Here is a 24,383-nt window from a genome sequence, read left to right as displayed (position 1 = left end):
ACATCAAATTGATGGTATATCACTAGCTCTCTGGACTTGGAGTGAGTGAGTGAGTGAGTATGATTTTACGCCGCTTTTAGCAATATTCCAGCAATATCACGGCGGGGGACACCAGAAATGGGCTTCACACATTGTACCCATGTCAGGAATTGAACTCAAGTCTTCGGCGTGACGAGCGAACGCTTTAACCACTAGGCTACCCGACCGCCTCTCTGGACTTGGAGGATAAATAGGCAAATGGAAATAGTACTTCTCACTTTGGGATATTTTTCGCAATGAAAGTTAAACATTTCCCAATGCATGTTTATCTCAATGTGTAGACTTGTCCAAAATGAAGCATGAAGACTGAAGACCATTTACTCTGTCGGCCTCACTGTGAGGAGCTCTGTTGTTTGGGTTTGAGAATTGAAACGGGCATGTGACGACACACTCGGAAATTATTTTCTTGCGTGATTTAAAAACACAGAGGACCATTCAACGTGCTGTCCCTTTGAACAAGACTTGACTAATCTGGCCAATCTATGCCTATGATAACTAATTACTGTATCAAATTGTTGCCTCACTAGGTAGATAGTGAAATCTCATTCCAAGACATTCATCCAAACATTGCCTTTGAGATAATCTTTCTAGGAGTGTCAGTATATCTTAAGAAAGACATGATTCCTCATCCCTGTTAATCTGGTAATTTATTGATCCGGATGATTTCTCAAGGATTGATTTCCGGTTTACTGAGGTTCGGAATACATGTGTGTGTCAGTCGGTGGCCAGACAATCAAACTATTCCTAACCCCGATACTCGTATCTTTTCACCATGTCAAACCAATCTAAGTTTGATGGACCTGTGTACTTGCTCGCTATCGTCTGTGTGGATGTTTAATTATATATTGAGCCCTGTGATTACTCCTGAGCAGTGCCCAACAATGTGTGTATATTTGTAGGTGTGTGTTGCATAAAGGTGTCGCCACACGCTGCAGACAGCTACTGCTTGTGTAACATGCATTGTACATGCACTTTAGCGCTTTCATTACCTGTTGTGTCGTGCAGGAGATGCAACGTGCAACATCTCACCATCAAAACTGATCGTGTTGCAGGAAAAACTAGCTGATAATGGCGACAGAGTGGAAATCTGGCGTCAATAGTTCTTGACACTTTGAATGAATTTGTTCAAACCAAGACAATTCTTAAAAGATAGAATCCATCTGAATTATTAACATTAAATATGATTTTATAGTTGTCTGGTTTTGACTGGGTTTGTTGGACTAGTTGTTTAGACTGGTATTATACTCATTTTGGCTATCTTCTTTGTCTGACATGAGAAAGTGTTGAAGAGAAAATGTTGTCAAATTTGTTTCAGAGAATTGCAGTAAAGAATTTTGTAACGTATATCATCCAAACTCTTTGTTCTGAATTGATTTATCAATGATTTAAGTGTGTCTGGAAATCCAATTTCAAACAAACAATTGGTTAACATTCCACATCATTGTAAAGCCCTTATTTTTTTCAATTCAAAGATATTATGTGATAATGTAACAATAAGACGACAAAACCCTTTCCTTTATCGCAAGAAATCTCTTCTAAAAGCAGAGTCCAATGTACAATTCCAACTATGTCACTATCAAATATCAATTACCGGTACTTTCTTTGGAAATTTCAAATTCCAATTTGGGAATGATTACAGTTGTAGACCATGCGCTGAATATAAAACACAAGAAACGCCAAGAAAAATCTCTGATAACGTCACTGTGCAAAACACGCTTTTGACTTAAGAGTTTATGTGTAAAACAGTCTACCAGGCACTAACATTAGGGCATGGCTGGTTCTGTAGTATAAAGATGGTTGTTTGTCATTATGAGCCAGGACAGTGGGTCAGGGGTTTGATCTGCACTACCCAGGCCTGTTCTCCAACATTGCTAGCCATGATACATTTGAGACTCTGTTAAATGCAGCATTAAACCTTAGATTCTGTCTCACAGTCTCTGAACCTTAACTTTCATTTCCACCCTGCCCTCACTGTAATTCTGTAGCCCTTGACTTGAAAGAAAAATCTACATTTTGTTCCTCACAACAACTCTGAATACAAGGGGGCTGTGGGGTAGCCTTGTGGTTAAAGCGTTCGCTTGTCACGCAAAGACCTGGGTTTGGTTCCCCACATGGGTACAATGTGTGAAGCTCATTTCGTGTGTCCCCTGCTGCAATATCGCTGGAATATTGCTAAAAGTGGCGTGTAAGCCATATTCACTCACTCACTGAATACATGATTGCAGGCTGTTCTAGCAGGTGTCAGGACTTGTTACAAGGGAGATTTATTATTCAACATCTGAAGTGAAAATGAAATGCCACATGTCGCCATGGAACTAATATGTAATTCAAAGTTATTGATTCTCTTGTCAATCAGTAGGATTGACCCAAAACATTTCAGACAGCTTATGAGTACATAACCCTTTTATAACCTCAGTGTATTTATTTAACAGCTGGTCTGACAGTGTGAAGAATAACTGTCCTTAGTCTAAATTAATTGTCCTTGCTTAGAGGGTTTGCATATCTGTTGAACTTTGTATGTTTATGCTATCACCAACTTAAAATAAAAGATCTGATTTCACCTTTTGTTTTTTCAGTTGTTTTGGAAAGGAACTGATGACTATACAGAGTATCTCTCCCAAGTGTCTTTTGATATCAAATATATCAATGAGTATTGCTATTTGATATAAAAATACATGAGGGTAACACTATCTATATATTATCCAAAATCATTCCTCCAACTTTTTCAGTTTGTAATCTGTAATAAGCAATGATTCCAATGTGTGTGCAAAGTACAAATAACCAGCTTCAGTGACATAAGTGATGTCATTTGATTGTGATATCAGGGTGACTGATGATGTCATGATGGTCTGTAAATGTTACAATTGTCACAAAAGTGTTGTGTTCAATTTCATTGCAGCGACCTCTAACTTTTTTAGAACCTTGAGAAAAAGGATATTTTATTCCAGAGATAATTTTTGCATCCTTTTTTCTTACCGAATCCTGCACTCTTTTGTCTTAAGTCTAGGACCTGTGTTACAAACCGTCATCCCTATTCCCCACCCTATCCCACTCTCTGACCCCTCAGGCCTGTGATACCCGTGTTACCTCACCTCCATTTCTTACCTTTCCTTATCCTACATCCCTGTGACCTGTGCTTCCAACCCTCACCCCTACTATCACTCTATATTTCTTACCTCATCCTTTATATATCCAACAATTGTACCCTGTGACCTGTGCTTCCAACCCTCACCCCTACTCTCACTCTATATTTCTTACCTCATCCTTTATATATCCAACAATTGTACCCTGTGACCTGTGCTTCCAACCCTCACCCCTACTCTCACTCTATATTTCTTACCTCATCCTTTATATATCCAACAATTGTACCCTGTGACCTGTGCTACCAACCCTCACCCCTACTCTCACCCTATATTTCTTACCTCATCCTTTATATATCCAACAATTGTACTGTGACCTGTGCTACCAACCCTCACCCCTACTCTCATCCTGTATTTCTTACCTCATCCTTTGTATATCCAACAATTGTACCCTGTGACCTATGCTACCAACCCTCACCCCTACTCTCATCCTGTATTTCTTACCTCATCCTTTATATATCCAACAATTGTACCCTGTGACCTGTATGCTTCCAACCCCCACCCCTACTCTCATCCTGTATTTCTTACCTCATCCTTTATATATCCAACAATTGTACCATGTGACCTGTGCTACCAACCCTCACCCCTACTCTCACTCTATATTTCTTACCTCATCCTTTATATATCCAACAATTGTACCCTGTGACCTGTGTTACCAACCCTCACCCCTACTCTCATCCTGTATTTCTTACCCCATCCTTTATATATCCAACAATTGTACCCTGTGACCTGTGTTACCAACCATCACCCCTACTCTCACCCTGTATTTCTTACCCTTTCCTTTTTATATCCAACAATTGTACCCTGTGACCTGTGTTACCAACCGTCACCCCTACTCTCACCCTGTATTTCTTACCCCTTCCTTTTTATATCCAACAATTGTACCCTGTGACCTATGCTTCCAACCCCCACCCCTACTCTCACCCTGTATTTCTTACCTTATCCTTTGTATATCCAACAATTTTACCCTGTGACCGAATCTTACTTCTGCCTATTGTCCGTGTCACCCACCCTCACTCAACCTGACCCACCCCTATTTCTTACCCCATCAAAATCTAATCTCTGCCCTATGCCCCTTAGCCCAAATCCTGACCCCCCATCCCATAGCCTTCATCTTAACATCAACAACGTATATCGGATCACACATATGTATATATGTGCAGTCAACACAGCAGTCACTTCACCTGGTTTTGTGTTAACAAGCATCCGTTTTGTAATGTATATCAATAGGTAACCAACACCTCCAAAATATCAATACATGAAGTTGGGATTATCAAGTTCTTGTTCTGGGAGACAGCTATAAATCAAGTGTCAAGCTGCATCAGAAGTCATCAAGCACTGTGGTATTGATGGCACACATTCTACCACAGAAACCTTGACATGTCGGAGGCAAATAGATAGCTGATGACAGCTGGTTATAAACATACCACCTATGTGTGCAGGCTTGATAGGAGACACATAGTGACCCTGTACCCATATACACGTCCACACCACTCAGCATCCCTCCTGAGTGACTGACCCACAGAGATTGCCTCAGGCTGGGAACCCTCTCCTTGAGTAATGAGTAAAGAAGGCCACCCTCCTGAATGTGCTCTCTCCTGATTCCAGTACAGGGATTCTCTCCTCCAGCACAGGAGACCTCCAACCAGCTATCCTGTGTGCGATTCCTGCACACTCAACCAACGGCTGCCATTGCTATATTTAGCATTTCTAGCAGTATCTAATTCACCACTATTTGGCAGTGTTGGGATTACCATGGCAGATAGGAAACAGGGAGCTCAATCAGCGGAACAAGTATGATAAACAATTTATACTCCAATTTACACATTTTTTACCTTTTTCACCATTTTCACCATTTTCTAACCTTTTTGCACGTGCACCAGTTATTAGACAGCAAAGGGATGTTGTCATGTTCATTTTGATTCTTCCAGTGGGTTGATGTCTCTGGTAACACAGGCGACCTATGTTGTTGGTGGGGATGTATGTGTGGTATATAACCTGTATGGTAGGCCTATATTCACCACAAGGCCATATTCTAGTCAAGTAGCTCAGATTTCATTGATCAATCCGATATTTGAGCTTAGTGATGGCCATTCAGCTGAACAATATCAATCACGTGTGTGTCAATTTAAAACCCATTTGTTCAGATTGAAGAACTGTGGTTTTCATTGTATTGAGGGTATTGATACATGTTCTTGTTCTGGGTTATCCATTGGAAATATTTGCCTTTCATGACTATATACATAATGAAATCAAGCCGTGGTGATTTGGCATGTCTTTCATTATTTTCATCTAACAGAATTAGTCGTGACTGAGGAATAACAATTCATTTGATTTTAGACAAAATTGATGAGTTTATCCTCCCAACAGAATATTCTGTGTTTTTGCCTCATTCCACATTATTCTAGCCAGAAGATGAAGTGATAAATAAAATATTCATGAAAAGACATGTTACAGAACAATCTGCTGAACCAGATTTCAAGCCATGGTTTTAACAGAACCCAACTGAGACCTTGATTGTTCAACCAGTTTCCATCAATTATTTAACATTCTAACATATTTCTTACTTATCAGGAAGATCCATACCGAAAGTAATTTATTTCACAGATTTGAGTTACAATGTGAAAAATGGTACCTGATGGACATGTTTCCATGAATGTTTACATGTAAAACTGCATATTGCTGACACATTGAGATATGATAATTTTGGTCAAGCATTTTCAGTGGGTATGTGTGTATCTTGCAGTCCAGGAGTAGGAAAGTTGTGTATACAAGTGCAAGGTTGTATTAATTGCAAAATATGAATCTGGTATTATGAAGACCTTATTTAAATGTAAATCTGTCTGTTTTGAAATTATATGAATATGTGTATACGTCTCATGGTACAGAAATATCAGCATGGGAATTTGGATTTAGGGAGTTATTGGTATGCAAATAAAGAATCAATACACAATTTAGATATCTAAGGCTGAGGTAATGAAAAAATTGAAACCCCAGGTTAAATTATTCTGGTACTAATTTGGTAATCTGATATCCACTTGAAGCTGAAGTAGTGTTTGTCAATCTTCTTGTCAGCATGGACTGCCGGCAGGCACAGTTCTCATGACACCATCAAAAGCATGTGATAACTCTGTGAGTGAGTGAGTGAGTGAGTGAGTTGAGTTTAATGCCGCTTTTAACAGTATTCCAGTTATATCACGGCACGTCAGCTTAATGTGGGAGGAAAGCCCGAATCGATGCAGGTCTCAGACATTTACCGCTTGTTTACTGCTAAAACAGTTGACTATGACAAGGAATGTGGATATATAACAGTTGGCTATGACAAGGAATGTGGATATATAACAGTTGACTATGACAAGGAATGTGGGATATATAACTGTTGGCTATGACAAGGAATGTGGGATATATAACAGTTGGCTATGACAGGGAATGTGGAATATAAAACTGTTGACTATGACAAGGAATGTGGGATATATAACAGTTGACTATGACAAGGAATGTGGGATATATAACTGTTGGCTATGACAAGGAATGTGGGATATATAACAGTTGGCTATGACAGGGAATGTGGAATATAAAACTGTTGACTATGACAAGGAATGTGGGATATATAACAGTTGACTATGACAAGGAATGTGGGATATAAAACTGTTGGCTATGACAAGGAATGTGGTACATATAACAGTTGACTATGACAAGGAATGTGGGATATATAACAGTTGACTATGACAAGAAATGTGGAATATAAAACTGTTGACTATGACAAGAAATGTGGGATATATAACAGTTGTCTATGACAAGGAATGTGGGATATATAACAGTTGTCTATGACAAGGAATGTGGAATATAAAACTGTTGACTATGACAAGGAATGTGGGATATATAACAGTTGGCTATGACAAGGAATGTGGGATATATAACAGTTGGCTATGACAAGGAATGTGTAATATAAAACTGTTGACTATGACAAGAAATGTGGGATATATAACAGTTGTCTATGACAAGGAATGTGGGATATATAACAGTTGTCTATGACAAGGAATGTGGAATATAAAACTGTTGACTATGACAAGGAATGTGGGATATATAACAGTTGGCTATGACAAGGAATGTGGGATATATAACAGTGTGCTATGACAAGGAATGTGGAATATAAAACTGTTGACTATGACAAGGAATGTGGGATATATAACAGTTGACTATGACAAGGAATGTGGGATATAAAACTGTTGGCTATGACAAGGAATGTGGTATATATAACAGTTGACTATGACAAGGAATGTGGGATATATAACAGTTGACTATGACAAGAAATGTGGAATATAAAACTGTTGACTATGACAAGAAATGTGGGATATATAACAGTTGTCTATGACAAGGAATGTGGGATATAAAACTGTTGGCTATGACAAGGAATGTGGATGTATAACAGTTGACTATGACAAGAAATGTGGAATATAAAACTGTTGACTATGACAAGGAATGTGGGATATATAACAGTTGTCTATGACAAGGGATGTGGGAGATAAAACTGTTGGCTATGACAAGGAATGTGGATATATGTGACAAGGACATTTTAGTCATATCAAGTGAATGTTTAGTGATTCTAGAAAGTTTTTCTTGAGGCAAGCTGGCTAAATAAGTTAAAACAGTAGTCGTGAATCAGACCAATAAAATACAGTTGGTCTTTATACTTGATGACTTGGAGGTCCGTAACTTGGCACTTGAGTGAGTGAGTGAGTGAGTTTGGTTTTTACGCCACTTTGAGCAATATTCCAGCAATATCACGGCGGGAGACACCAGAAATGGGCTTCACACATTGTACCCATGTCGGGATTCGAACCCGGGTCTTTGGCGTGACGAACGAATGCTTTAACCACTAGGCTACCTGACTGCCCCTTGGCACTTGAGAGTCCCTAGGGAGTGCCTTGGGAGTGCCTTGCTTGGCCACCCACACTGATACATAGTGGGATCCATGTTGTGGTATCTTTGTAGATTACTCATTCATTTGGGAGTAAGTGGGTACCCAATTAGAGTTGAATCATGCTCCCAAGGAGGTAGAATGTTTATCCTTAGTTAATAAAACACATCACCATGAAAGCTATGCTACGCAAGAGCCACAGTTTTCCCTTGTTAAGAAAGAGACTTATGATATGTATACACTTGGACCCAGCTAGTCCTGGTTTAAGACCATTCTTTCCAAGACCTGATTTTAAGATCACACTTTCAATTTTGAGGTCAGTTGACTGCAATAATATGGCATATTAAGGTGTATTCTGAAGGTTAAGTGCCGAAGGTCAAGACAGATGGTTGTGAGAAAGATATGATTAAAGTTGATCGTTTCTGTCTGTGACTATTGCCGCCATTTTCATCACCTTCACAGACAAATCTAGCTGTGATATGTTTGATTGATTCCTAACTAACAGGTGACGAAAATACACCAATTTGGTTCTCGGCTTAACATAATTAGCAGGTTAAGAATGACCACAATCAATTGACTTGAGAGTTGAGCCTTGTCTCAACAGGAAATAGAATTGTACTGCTGTACAATGCAATTGTATACAATACAATGTTCAAACTTGGTAGTGTTGGGAAATGTTAATGTTTTCACTGAAGAGAAATGAAAAAAATCATACATTAATTAAAGACATTCTTTCTCAGTACCCACTCAGTAGTGGATTGAGTGTCGGTGGTTAGATGCTCTGGCTGCGCCATACCAAAGTCTTTAAAAGGTTATTAAGGGGATAATACAAGGCTTGGAGTCCGCATTCTGTGTCTGAGTGGGGCGTCCATGATAAACTGCGGCAAGGTATCTCAGTAGGCTGGAACTATAAAAGCAGGTTTAGTTCGGACTTGTAAAAGCAGTTCAATCTTGATTACATTGTAAGTATGGTTGATTGTTTGAAATGTAATACCTGATAGCCATATTGAATAGAACATTTACCAGATAAACACTCTATACAGTAAACTACGTTATAACAAACTCGAGGGGACCACAAATTATGGTTCGTAATAACCATAGTTCATTATAACCATGCATACAGTATATATACAACAAATGGTCGGGACTAAAACATAAGTTCATAATATGGGTGAGTTCGTTAAAAGCGTGTTCGTTATAAATGTAGTATACTGCCATGCATTGATATATGTTTTAATGGCAATACACATACAAGAAGTAAACATGTTAATAGTTAACACTGATAATTCCAACAGGTTAAATACATCCAAAAGACTTCATTAGCAGGATACAGTACTGATATACCAACACATTTTGTGATGTATATAATAAGTTTTTATCATATAATAAATATATCAAATTTGTTGAGATAGTAATTGGTTACAACTACCCAAGCAATGCTAACCTAGGAAATGGTGAATGTTTAACCTTTGCCAGCATGTCAGATAGGGCCGGGAAGTCTATATTGGTAGAAGGTAAGGTTGGTTGTTTGGTTTGTTGTTTAATGCTGCACGCAGCAATATTCCCGCTATATGACGGCGGTCTGTAAATATACGGGTCTGGACCAGACAATCCAGTGATAAATATATCATGAGCATCGATCCATGCAATTGGGATCGATGACATGCATCAACCAAGTCAGCAAGTCTGACCACCCGATCCCGTAAGTCGCCTCTTACGACAAGCATTGTCGCCTTTTATGGCAAGCATGGGTTGCTGAAGACCTATCTTCACGGGTCTGGAAGGTATTGGTCGTCATCGTACTCTAACAATGCTGTTGCAGTATGCCCATGATGGTCATTCAGACCTGTTGTCAGTGTATTGCTGTTTGTAGTTGTTGAAGTGCAGCTCTGTATGGTATGGTGATTTCTAGGTGAGAATACAGCTATCACATGGTCGCCCATCACAAAATGTATTTGTCTAAATAGTTCGTTATTCAAATGTAAGGATAACTGTGACTCAACAAAAAAGATTTCCATCTCGTCTAATCTAGTCAGCTTTCTGGAAAGTTGAATGGTCACCATTCTGTGATTTTTTTTTTGAAAGCTATTTTCTCATTAGTTTACAACAAGGGGAGCTTCAGGATTCAGATGACCTCATCTAGTTTTGCTGTCGAATGCTAAGGGATAAAGCCACTTTGTATATGCCTTAAGTCAAATTCGGGAGTGGCTGAATGACCTCATCTTGTTCTTGAAGGAGATATTTTAGAAGCAGTTATATTAAGGCAATGCTGCAAATTGTACATGATAAACCTGTTAAATGAATACAGAACCATCCAGGCCATGGCATTATTACGTAAAGTTTGAGCTTGGATTTATTTCTCAGTTTCAATGGCAGCTTTTTGCTTTCGTCTGAAATTGGGCCATGTGCTATTGATTTTACACAAGGTCCATTTCAGATTTTGACTCGATTTCAGAGCATAGTGTAAAGGCTGGCTTTGGGTAGTTTACTGGAACTTTTATCAGCAAAAAGCAATTGATATTGATTTGAGTTAACTAAATTTTGCTTCAAATATTTGGCTTCATTCAAGATGTTGGCAAGCTGGAGTGGAGCCAACATGTCAAGAGACTTTCCTGCAGCATGTCATCACAATGTGGAATTAATGAGTTTGGTTTGTACAGGGTTCTAATGATCCAGCCTGGTTAAGATGCTCCCTTGTGGAAAATAAATGCACGGGGAAGGATTTCAGTGCTAGCTTGTTGACAGACATAATACACTTCTGTTGCCATAGGCAAATTGAAATTGAATACTACTTTTCATCTAACATTGAAATTCAGATTCCGTTATTCAAATGTGTGACATTGTTTTGAATATATGGTCCATTTGCCAAATTTTAGTGCTTAGAAAAAAGATTCCAGGAACACAAATCTTGGTCACGGTGTTGTTCAGCTGTATAGGATGTAAGTTAATATGGTAACAAAATTCCCATGATATGTAGGTCAATGTATATCAATGGATGGCTGTAAGTTTATAAGTGAAACTTTGTAGGCCATAAGTTCAGTCCAAATAGCCTACGGCTCACTAGTGTTGTCACATGACTGTATAACTTACTTTAGGGAGAACACAACAGACCCTTCATCATTTTCACTTGTCTCAGACTAGCAGACAAGTGGTCGTGTCAAACCTGTAATTTTTTGTGCTTATTTGTCTCACCAGGACAAAAAAGTGACAAGTCAGATGTATACAGATATAGCCCTGACCAATGAGCCGGGCACAGTGGTAGAGCTCTTGCTACTCAGTCTTCCTGATCGCATAAGATTGTACCTCAGTAAATGAATCTTAGCCACAGGCTACTTTCCAAATCAGTAGCTTTTCTCAAGAAGGAAAAGTAATACAATTGAATTTCCCCAAATCCGTGGTATCTGAGAATAATCAGTTTTCGGTTTGACTGCGTCCATCAGTCAGAACATCCTGAAGAGGAAAAGCTCTTTTGTCCACTTTTCAGCAGTGAGGCTGTAATTCTCCAAGGAATCCTTCACCCTGGAAGCGTAAATAACTCTGTGTTTGAGAGGCAGTTTGTGCTTTGACAGGTTTCTGTTACTCTGACACTTGAAGTGGCTTGTGGGTGTTGGAATGTATTACTGATAAACCAACTTAGTATATGGTTGTACCTCGGAGATACATTGTGTTTGTACTGGTCACATTCCGTTTGGTTGTACTGGTCACATTCCGTTTGGTTGTACTGGTCAGATCCAGTTTGGTTGTACTGGTCAGATCCAGTTTGGTTGTACTGGTCAGATCCAGTTTGGTTGTACAGGTCACATCTAGTTTGGTTGTACTGATCACATCCAGTTTCGTGGTACTGGTCACATCCAGTTTGGTTGTACTGGTCACATCCAGTTTGGTTGTACTGGTCACATTCCGTTTGGTTGTACAGGTCACATCCAGTTTGGTTGTACTGGTCACATCCAGTTTGGTTGTACTGGTCACATTCCGTTTGGTTGTACAGGTCACATCCAGTTTGGTTGTACTGGTCACATCCAGTTTCGTGGTACTGGTCACATCTGGTTTGGTTGTACTGGTCAGATTCAGTTTGGTTGTACTGGTCACATCCAATTTCGTTGTACAGGTCACATCCAGTTTGGTTGTACTGGTCACATCCAGTTTGGTTGTACAGGTCACATACCGTTTGGTTGTACTGGTCACATACTGTTTGGTTGTACACACGAGATAATACATTACCAGAATGTACTGGTATTTGATTGATTATCATGTTTGAGTATAAGTAGGGAATATTTATGAGTTGTTTGTCATTAGCCAAAAAAATACTTTTATCACAACTTTTAAGTACAAAAACTTAATCCTAGCTTTCTCTCCTCTTGATCAATTCAGATGTAAGTGAAATCAATAAACAAGGAAAATATATGTTCATTGAAGGTCTGGCTTGTATCGGCGAGCCATGCATATTTGCAGTACAGTTGATGCAGGTTAAAACAATATTTTCTCCTTGACTCACTCATACTGAGGTAGAATTTCATAGTTTCAGAGGCCATATATTATTAACAATATTATTATACAGTGTGACAAGTGGCATTCGCATATTTTCATGATTTTATCATCCACTTGTGATAAGACATTGTCTATGACCTTTTACAAATTTGAAAATAAGGTTAAGTATATTTACAATGTCCATCAGTCAAAGTTGTGACAAGAAGTGAGATATGTATGTATTAAGGGCAAGTACAAGTGTTTGTCCAACAACTGAAGTGTTTCACTCTGTTGATGGGCACGGGTGGAATTTTGACCCACATTGTGCTCTACTGATCTCAATTGGGGCGGTCGGGTAGTCTAGTGGTTAAAGCGTTCGCTTGTCACGCCGAAGTCCCGGGTTCGATTCCCGACATGGATACAATGTGTGAAGCCCATTTCTGGTGTCCCCCACCGTGATATTGCTGGAATATTGCTAAAAGCGGCGTAAAACCTCACTCACTCACTCACTGATCTCAATTACCATCTAGTCTCTGAAATGAAAATATTTTAACGAAATAAACAGTTGTTAAATCATTGGTATAAAATATAATAAAAAGGAGCCCGGAGACTTTCTTCATATTCAGATCTAGACTTGCCCAATATTATAGACTTGCATGGGCTGTATTAGATATATTTGTTTCAGGGTCTGTGTGACAGACTACCAGGACATCTGTCTTCACTGTCAGGGAAACATGTTACAGGTTACAGTTACCTGACAACTACTTCTGTATTGCCACCATTTTCCTAAAAAAACATGTTCATAGTTTGTTTTCAGGAACAGGACAGATGTTGGTGAACTTTTGATCATATGGGTTAAACTTGTAAAGAACAGTATATTCGGTAATCTGTCTGTTAAGAGCATATAGTGTTGTTGATGAGAAAATTCCTATGTCAATGTAGAGATATGTCTGTACCAGACATCTGTGCAAAAGGTTGGTGAGGATTCTTGCGTTTTTGTGTCCTTGACCTTGATATCTCTTACATTATCACGACTAGTACAACTGGTTACAAACATTATCTGAATGGAACCAGGGATGTGTCCTTAAATATACATATCATGTCTCCCATCTTGTGTGTTTAGCATTATATTTACTGGAAGCTGGATTGCAAACTTTGAGGATTCTTTGTATCAAATGGCTTTTGTGCATTTAGAAGTTATTTTTATCTGAAATTTGCCTTTTATATAGTTGTCAGTTTTGAACAAGTTCATTTTAAGATTGGTAACATTTTCTGACAGGATACACTGATGGGAAAGGATCTTAAAATCCATACATCAATATAAATCAAATGTGGCATATTGAATAATGCTGCGTTTGGACCAACAATACTATATCATTCAGATCAGAAGGAAGGGCGGTTGGGTAGCCTAGTGGTTAAAGCGTTCGCTCGTTGCGCCGAAGACCCCCCCCACCACAACCACCACGCACGCACGCACGCACGCACACACACACACACACACACACACACAGATCTGTGGTTGACCTGAGAGCTGCAAGTTTTTTTTGTTCAGCTGCCCATAATAGTGCAAAATATCAGTTTGATCAGCCAGCCTGTTACCAGTGAAATATGTGTATTATCGATATTGTGGAAGAATTTTCCATTTTGAATTATTCTTGGTTTGGTGCCAGAAAACTTGAATACAACAACAACATTAATGTATAAACTAGCAAAATCAATTTTTATTCATTCCAGTGCATCAGTTTATTTCTACCAAAACAATTACATTCAAATGATTTATGCCAATCACAAGAATGGACAGACACATAACAAAATGTTGAATCAGCTAGAATGTTATAATGTCTTTTTGTGCCATCTGTCTCAGATGCATTAGGTTTTCTTGTTCCACACTAAATACATCAGTCTGCCTTGTTCGATGTTCTGTTAGAATCTGAATATTTATCAGAGGGTTAAGATTAGCAAGTTAATTTCATATTTGCCTTAAATTGTGAAACATCCCTTGGGATAACAGTGTGACTAACCACTGTCGCTCCTTTACAATCTGTAGACTACTTTCCTCGATCTTTCAAATATTCCTACAACATCGATGGTAGATATTGGGTTTGTCTGTTACATCTTGAGAGATTGTCCTTGGCTTTAGGTCAGTGAAATGACTCAGTAGGCTTGTCTTCCAATTCTAGATGTGTAACATCATTTATGCATGGCAGTGCACCACCGTCTGCCTCAGCGTGAAACTCCGGAAGTATCTCTAGTCCTTTCACACCAACTTAGAAGGCTGACAGAGGCTGCCTAGGCTTGATGTCCCTAATAAAGTCTGTCACTTGAAGGCATTGTGCCAGATCTTCCTGTGATGAACATTAGGACTGAATATCTGAAGTGAGTGGTTGAACATCATCAGAAATGGCAAGCCAAATAGGCCCGGGGACAGTTTCATAAAGTGTTCATTGAGGTACGATTATCTCGGACCATATGCTTTTGAACATACTTTTACACAAAGTAGAGTCCCTGGGGATTCCAGCTTAAAATAGGTCCCCAGCAACCTATGCTAGTTGTAAGAGATGACTTCATGGATAGGTAGGTGGTCAGATTTGGTGACTTGAAGGATAGGGTGGCAGGCTTGGTGACTTGATGGACAGGGTGGTCTGACTTGGTGATTGGATGGACAGGGTGGTGAGACTTGGTGATTTGTTGGACAGAGTGGTCTGACTTGGTGACTTGATGGACAGGGTGGTCTGACTTGGTGATTTGATGGACAGGGTGGTCTGATTTGGTGACTTGATGGACAGGGTGGTCTGACTTGGTGACTTGATGGACAGGGTGGTCTGACTTGGTGACTTGATGGACAGGGTGGTCTGACTTGGTGACTTGATGGACAGGGTGGTCTGACGGTGACTTGATGGACAGGGTGGTCTGACTTGGTGACTTGATGGACAGGGTGGTCTGACTTGGTGATTGGATGGACAGGGTGGTCTGACTTGGTGATTGGATGGACAGGGTGGTCTGACTTGGTGACTTGATGGACAGGTTGTCTGACTTGGTGATCTGATGGCATGTAATTGTATCCTGGTGACATGGAACCTTGTTCATAATATAAATCAAATCACTGGATAGTCTGGTCCAATATTGCTGAATGTTACTAAGAAACAAACATAAAAAAACTGATGTCAGTCATAACTACTGGAAATCATGAAATTAATACATGTATGTCACCAAATTAATGAGCGTGCCTAAACTGTGTCATGAAATTGATGTGAGTAGCTCTGCCTTTGAACAATAAAACTAATCAGCAACCGATAATGCCAAGACTTGGAATTCAATGATAGAGAATGGGGTGACAACAGCTTGAATAATATCATTTGCTATCTTCACAACCTAACTTCAGCTGATTGACATGTAATCTAACTTCAATGAAGTCAGAATCAGGAACTTTCAAATAATGCATTTAAATTAAAGATAGGTCAGGGCAGCAGCGAAAAGTGTACAGGTTCCAAGTGTTGTTTCCTGATTTGGCCTTTGAACATAAATGGACTGGTTTTTTTCACTGGTGTGTGTGTGCGTGTGCGTGTGCGTGTGCATGTGCGTGTGTGTGTGTGTGTGAACAAATAGAAACCAAATTTGTAAATTAAAAAAATATTACATCTTCCACTGGAAATTGTATTGATTGCATTTTCAAAGTGATCAATAATTTGAGGCAACTGTAAAATTCCTAGAAGGTCCAATGAAAAACAATTTCGAGGCATGCCATTTAGGTACCATCTTGTCAAGGCAGTATTGCAGCACTAATGGTGTACAATGTTTTGTCATACATTGTCACACAGCGCATTGCAGCCGAAGTACTGGTGCACAGGATGTCGACAGGCTTGGGAGGAAGTGAGTGTTCATGCTTGGTAGTCGGACCGTCAGACCGTCTTCTCTGAAGGCATTCATCCTGGATCATATTGGAGGAAAAATTGATTTCTTGTGTTTCTTGAATTCTCAAATAAAACCTGTCTGTTCTTGTGTACAGCTATGTTGTAGTACAGGATATTGTGTCTTGTGTTCAGCAATATAAAAAGCACAGGATATTGTGTCTTGTGTACAGCAGGATATTGTGTCTTGTGTAGAGTTATGTTATAGCACAGGATATTGTGTCTTGTGTAAAGCTATGTTATAGCACAGGATATTGTGTCTTGTGTACAGCTATGTTATAACACAAGATATTGTGTCTTGTGTACAGCTATGTTATAACACAGGGTCTTGTGTACAGCTATGTTATAACACAGGATATTGTGTCTTGTGTACAGCTATGTTGTAGTACAGGATATTGTGTCTTGTGTTCAGCAATGTTATAACACAGGATATTGTGTCTTGTGTACAGCTATTTTATAACACAGGATATTGTTTCTTGTGTACAGCTATGTTATAACACAGGATATTATGTCTTGTGTACAGCTATGTTATAACACAGGATATTGTGTCTTGTGTTCAGCAATGTTATAACACAGGATATTGTGTCTTGTGTACAGCTATGTTATAACACAGGATATTGTGTCTTGTGTACAGCTATGTTATAGCACAGGATATTGTGTCTTGTGTACAGCTATGTTATAACACAGGATATTGTGTCTTGTGTACAGCTATGTTATAACACAGGATATTGTGTCTTGTGTACAGCTATGTTATAACACAGGATATTGTGTCTTGTGTACAGCTATGTTATAACACAGGATATTGTGTCTTGTGTACAGCTATGTTATAACACAGGATATTGTGTCTTGTGTACAGCTATGTTATAACACAGGATATTGTGTCTTGTGTACAGCTATGTTATAGCACAGGATATTGTGTCTTGTGTACAGCAATGTTATAACACATGATATTGTGTCTTGTGTACAGCTATGTAAAAGCACAGGATATTGTTTCTTGTGTACAGCTATGTTATAACACGGGATATTGTGTCTTGTGTACAGCTATGTTATAACACAGGATATTGTGTCTTGTGTACAGCTATGTTATAACACAGGATATTGTGTCTTGTATACAATGTTATACCACAGGATATTGTGTCTTGTGTACAGCAATGTAATAACACAGGATATTGTGTCTTGTGTACAGCTATGTTATAACACAGGTAATTGTGTCTTGTATACAATGTTATAACACAGGATATTGTGTCTTGTGTACAGCAATGTTATAACACGGGATATTGTGTCTTGTGTACAGCTATGTTATAACACAGGATATTGTGTCTTGTGTACAGCTATGTTATAACACAGGTAATTGTGTCTTGTATACAATGTTATAGCACAGGATATTGTGTCTTGTGTACAGCAATGTTATAACACAGGATATTGTGTCTTGTGTACAGCTATGTTATAACACAGGGTATTGTGTCTTGTGTACAGCTATGTTATAACACAGGATATTGTGTCTTGTGTACAGCTATGTTATAGCACAGGATATTGTGTCTTGTGTACAGCTATGTAATAACACAGGATATTGTGTCTTGTGTACAGCTATGTAATAACACAGGATATTGTGTCTTGTGTACAGCTATGTAATAAAACAGGATATTGTGTCTTGTGTACAGCTATGTTATAGCACAGGATATTTTGTCTTGTGTACAGCAATGTTATAACACAGAATATTGTGTCTTGTGTACAGCAGTGTTATAGCACAGGATATTGTGTCTTGTGTACAGCTATGTTATAGCACAGGATATTGTGTCTTGTGTACAGCTATGTTATAACACAGGATATTGTGTCTTGTATACAGCTATGTTATAACACAGGGTATTGTGTCTTGTGTACAGCTATGTTATAACACAGGTAATTGTGTCTTGTATACAATGTTATAGCACAGGATATTGTGTCTTGTGTACAGCTATGTAAAAGCACAGGATATTGTGTCTTGTGTACAGCTATGTTATAACACAGGTAATTGTGTCTTGTATACAATGTTATAGCACAGGATATTGTGTCTTGTGTACAGCTATGTTATTACACGGGATATTGTGTCTTGTGTACAGCAATGTTATAACACAGGATATTGTGTCTTGTGTACAGCTATGTTATAGCACAGGACATTGAGTCTTGTGTACAGCAATGTAATAACACATGATACAGGACTTGATCCATGTCTTGTGGTGCAGTGCCAACTTTCTTTTCGATTCACATACACATCAACAGCCAACTGAAATGGGAATTTTCACATGGTCGGCTCTGTGATTTTGCTTTTTGCATGTAGCATCAATGGTGTAGGTTGTTAATCTTGCTCTCAGTCTGATACGTACTCAGACTACTTTGTGTTGCTGTGCTATAGCTTCAATTTCATTGGATGCAGCATAAAACATTCATCATTTGTTCATTCATTTGTTCTTTCATTTGTTCCTCGTTATTTTGTTTGAGTATATGTGTCCACTCAGTCATGGTTTGTGTGTACCAGACACAGTCTCATCAAACTGACGAAGTGAGAAATCTAAGGTGCCATTTTTGCAATATCACATCACAGCATTGTTGCATATACTAGTGAAATCCAACAGAGAAATTCAAGCATAGATAACTTTTTACCGAGAACTTTGGTTTATTTGGAACCAAGTACTTCTGTAGAACTACACGGAAGACTGAATGTGTTGTGCCATAAGGAGTGTCTGATTGACATGTGGACCATTGAAGGAAATGATCTGAAATGATCAGTCTCTCATGATAAATATACAGATGTCAGTACCAGTATATGAGCCCAATACAGACTCCAGAAGATCGGGGGTAGAATAGGTCTTCAGCAACCCATGCTTGTGGTAAAAGGCGACTATGCTTGTCGTAAGATGCACTTAGGGGATCAGTGGTTGGTCTCGCTGACTTTGTTGATGCATGTCATTGTATCCCAATTGCGTGGATCGATGCTCATGATATCAGTCACTGGATTGTCTGGTCCAGACTGGATTATTTACAGACCGCCGTCATTTGGCTGGACTGTTGTAGAGTGCGGCGTTAAAGAACAAACAAACAAACAATTAGCTGTTAATTATGTTTTAACAGTGAGAACAGAGCGGAGGAGCTTCGCATGTGATGACAACAGTTATGCTTCATGTAGGGCTATGAAAGCTGTTTATTCATGCATGTTTGATACCATTATTTCTATTGCAGTTCTGTTGAACCTTGTGGATAAAACATGACATTTTGTGCCCATTATATCTCTAAGGATTGACTATGTATGTCAGTTGGATGATTGAAGAATAAGACAAAATGTATAAACTGAAATGTTTTTGTATCATAAAGTCACAAAACATCAAATCATACTAACAGTGCTTGAGAACATTTCAAATTCCTCCATGAGTCAACAATAGAACCGACTTCCTGATGACACATTTATCCTATGATTTTTATACAAACTGGTTACAGAGAGGCACATAAACATTGTGGTCATGAGGTCACTGATCACTGAAAATGTAATGGATGGATCTCCTCAGAAAAAACAACAACACCAGTTATGTTATCCCCGGACAGAAGGTGTTTAATTACTTGACATTATTTTTGTGTGCTTGTCAGTCCGCATATTGATTTTATTGTGGCTTTTCTCTGTGAAGGTAGCTGATGGCACTAGCCACACATCAGGAACAGTAACTAGGTAGGTTTTACCTGTGCTAGCAATTATTGAGCATGATGCATCAAGCCGGCTGCTGAGAATAATGTTAACGCCATCACTTTCAGCTGGCGTCCAAACCTTTGTGTTATCACCTCGTAGGAAATGTTGCTCTATTTGGATTTACACCTGGCAGCATAATGGAAGTTGAAAATCCATTTCTTGCGATAAATGTTTGTGATTTGACGATGTTGTGATTGTCGAGTCACATGACAGTTGAGGCTGGCGCTAGAACTGCAGCATGTTTCCGTCAGAGGTAAGGCTGACATTTTTGGCGGACATTTTTGGTTGACAATAGAATCGATTTTACCTATATCATTTTTGACAGGTGAAAATAATTATTTATGGTCACATACTACGTTTATAGACTGTATGAGAATTAAGGCTGTGTAAGGTAGAAATGTGTCAGTTGGTGAGGCAACAGATGGAGGAATAATAGCTTGTGCCATAAATATTGACAAGAGCTGTGACACACATGATTACTATTATCATGACCAGGATATGGTTTGTAAGAAAGTCTGAACTGGTTTCATGTTGTGGGTAAGGAGTGTAGAGATTCATCATTTATGGCCGCAGCACGTTTGCCTGCAGTGTAAAAATTATTCCCAATCATAATACCAGGTTCACATCAAGCTGGAATGATCAACATGAATGGTTTTACAGATAGAATAGCCACCACATTGAATATGAACTCAGTATGTTGTCATGTACGTGTTATTATGAACTGGTCTTCATCCTGCTTGAAACAGCTGTCGGAAGAAATTATGAAAATTGAATATATTATGATTAACCCATAAGTGCTGAGTTTAAGTTCTTGTTTTGATTGCAATAAGATCTGTCCCTTACTGAAGAGCTTTAAGTGCTTGTAGAGAATGTGTACCAGTGGATCTGTCTATATATTGATTGATCTGTAGTAGACATGAGGGCTTCGTTTGAGTTAGGCACTCTATGGCTTGTGGGTCACTCGAGGTAAATACGCTTCTTTTAAATGTCAAAAGTCAGTGTAATGCTGCTGAAGTCTGGGTGTCTTCGCTAGACCCTGGAAGGGAGATCCAGTGGGTTATTTTCAGCTTCAAAGACTTTTTTACCAAAATATACAGTTCATAAATAATAAATGTCTTGTTAAATGCTTTAGCTTTTTGGAAATAATTTTTTTTAAAGGAATAGATGTTAAATCATTAAAATTTTTGTTTTGTGTGTGTGCAACGTTGTGAAATATTAGGATAAATGTATGATGTATGTTTGTTAGTTACTGTTATGATAACATATGTCCATTCCTCTAGGGTTAATAAGGCTAAATGACTTGCTGTAACTTGAATGAATATTACAACATGTACATTCATAATGTGTATCTGTTTCTCTCTGAATTCGGGGGCACGGGTGTCCCAGTCGTCTAAGCCGCCGGATTCGCTGTGCAGAGTTGCGTCCCTTGGGCACACCAGAAACCTATGATTGTGGGTTCGAATCCCGGTTCTCCCCAATTATGTTTCTAGGTTTGTCAGCACCATACCCGTGCTCGTGGGTTTCACCGAAGTGGTAAACGTCTGAGACCTGCATCACTTGGGGCTTTCCTCCCATATTAAGCTGACACGCCGTGATATAACTGGAATACTGTTAAAGGTGGCGTTAAACCCAACTCACTCACTCACTCACTCTTTGAATTCATTAAGTTAATGTCAGTTTGTGGACCTTTGCTTGTTTCTGCAAAGAGGCAGTTCATGAGATGATATTAAATCATCCAAACTAAAATGGCTTCCACATGAGATATCAAAACCTTCTCTTTGTGGGAATAAGTGAACTACTTGAGAAATCCATCAATGTCAAGGAGGCCTGTAAACAAGTCTGGGATTGTCAAACAGCAATGACTCACAGTGACTTAAGTCAGCCATTATAAATAAAAGCGATAAAACCCTTTCCATATTCATAAGAAATATCTGTCCCGAACAGAATCGATTGTACAATTCTGACTATACCATGAGTATGTGTGTATGAATCACTATCAAATATTGATGATACCAAGTGTTTTCTGAAATAGTGGGCATATCATCACAAACACATGCAAAGGCAAATCAAGTGTTCACCTGAATTAACACAGGAACATATGGTACAAGTCAAAATAGGGAATTGCATTGGACATTGCATGTTCTTGTCACTGATGTGTCAGATTTGGAAATGTCCTCCACATGCCAACCATACAGTGTCTATCTACCACACAGTCCCCATCGGTCATTTCTAAGAACAAGCAGGAGATACTGGGATCCTCACTGCAGATTCAAAAGCTTAAGATTTGTTCTGAAAAATGTAATTATTTAGTTTCCCAAATGTTTGTAAAGATTGTCATTGCATAAATCAAATTAACAAAACCCTTTTTGAAATCATAACAAATGTCTGCTAAAAGTAGAATCAATCATCATCAGTAAATCAGACACATGTTATTTCTATAAAGTTTCAAACTTTCATCAGCTTCCTGTTTTTGGCTGCCCAGACATGAATACAGTGTGAAACACTTCAGTGTAGCGCTTGTCATCCAACTCATCCAAGGAACACCATAATGGTTATTGAACACTTACCGTGGCTTAAGCCACTATATATCACCAAGCTTTTCCATCAAGGACTGGTAATTTATAGACATGGAAACGCATATGATGATTATTGACCAGTGACAACATTCCACAAAGTGATCTTAGCGCTAAGACGACCATTATAAATTAACTGTCATACTACAACATTGACTTAGCGCTAAGATCGCTTTGTGGAATGGGTCCCCTGACTACTTTGCAATAGAATGAAGACAACCCATTTGGTAAGTTTGTGTATTATGTACAGACTGGCAACTCCTGTTTGAATGTGTGAATTGAACAGGAATCCAACGCGAAGATCTAAACCTGTCACAGGGTGAGTGCATTATATATAGATCACATTTCTTGGGATAAAGTCATGATGGAAGGCACTAGAACATAGAGTAGATCTTGTCTGAGGTGGCTGTTCCAGAAATAAGATTAGAAACTCTTAACATGACAATAGGGGCTCGAGAAGTCTAGACAGTTTGGCTTACTAGTGTAGTAGAGTCCATATTTGAGCATTTAAGACATTTGACAATCCTGTGTGAACACAATATGTCTGCTGAAGAATGAGGATGAGGTCATGTCTGAGACTGTTGAGAGGTTTTAAATATGAGTAATGTGTATAAATTGAAATATTTTATGTCTACTTTCCATGTTTTTCACACTGGGCAAAAACAAGGGCTGGGTTTTGGGTTGAGTAGGTCCCCTGTGTAAGTCCCCCTTGTAGGTCCCCCTGTGAAGGTCCCCTGTGTAGGTCCCCCTGTGTAGGTCCCCCTGTGTAGGTCCCCCTGTGTAGGTCCCCCTGTGTAGGTCCCCTGTGTAGGTCCCCCTGTGTAGGTTCCCCTGTGTAGGTCCCCTGTGTAGGTCCCCTGTGTAGGTCCCCCTGTGTAGGTCCCCTGTGTAGGTCCCCCTGTGTAGGTCCCCTGTGTAGGTCCCCCTGTGTAGGTCCCCTGTGTAGGTCCCCCTGTGTAGGTTCTCCTCTGTAGGTCCTCCTGTGTAGGTTCTCCTGTGTAGGTCCTCCTGTGTAGGTCCCCCTGTGTAGGTTCCCCTGTAAAGGGTCCCCTGTGTAGGTCCCCCTGTGTAGGTCCCCTGTGTAAGTCCCCCTGTGTAGGTTCTCCTGTGTAGGTTCTCCTGTGTAGGTCCTCCTGTGTAGGTCCCCCTGTGTAGGTTCTCCTGTGTAGGTCCCCCTGTGTAGGTCCCCTGTGTAGGTCCCCCTGTGTAGGTCCCCTGTGTAGGTCCCCCTGTGTAGGTTCTCCTGTGTAGGTTCTCCTGTGTAGGTCCTCCTGTGTAGGTCCCCTGTGTAGTTTCCCCTGTGTAGGTCCCCTGTGTAGGTCCCCTGTGTAGGTCCCCCTGTGTAGGTCCCCCTGTGTAGGTTCTCCTGTGTAGGTTCTCCTGTGTAGGTCCTCCTGTGTATGTCCCCCTGTGTAGGTTCTCCTGTGTAGGTCCCCCTGTGTAGGTCCCCTGTGTAGGTCCCCTGTGTAGGTCCCCCTGTGTAGGTCCCCTGTGTAGGTCCCCCTGTGTAGGTCCCCCTGTGTAGGTTCTCCTGTGTAGGTTCTCCTGTGTAGGTCCTCCTGTGTAGGTCCCCTGTGTAGGTCCCCCTGTGTAGGTTCTCCTGTGTAGGTTCTCCTGTGT

General features: G+C 39.6%; 1 protein-coding gene across 16 annotated transcripts in view; it reads left to right on the top strand.

Moving 5' to 3' along the window:
- LOC139465697 (dipeptidyl peptidase 4-like) overlaps positions 1–24,383 on the top strand; it is a 547,041-nt gene that overhangs the window by 423,934 nt on the left and 98,724 nt on the right. Inside the window, exon 1 of one of the 16 annotated variants that reach the window (XM_071247497.1) lies at positions 4,549–4,973. The exons of the other annotated variants lie outside the window; for them this stretch is intronic. Within the exon in view, the coding sequence (XP_071103598.1) occupies positions 4,935–4,973 (39 nt within the window). The 5' untranslated portion in view covers positions 4,549–4,934. Of the gene's footprint in view, positions 1–4,548; positions 4,974–24,383 lie in introns of those variants that run through there. 16 annotated transcript variants of the gene reach the window in all.

The sequence above is a fragment of the Haliotis cracherodii genome, unplaced genomic scaffold (genome assembly GCF_022045235.1).
Source record: "Haliotis cracherodii isolate W230 unplaced genomic scaffold, xgHalCrac1.p SCAF_18, whole genome shotgun sequence".
Taxonomy (NCBI): Eukaryota; Metazoa; Mollusca; class Gastropoda; order Lepetellida; family Haliotidae; genus Haliotis; species Haliotis cracherodii.
This window is presented reverse-complemented; position numbering and strand designations above follow the sequence as displayed.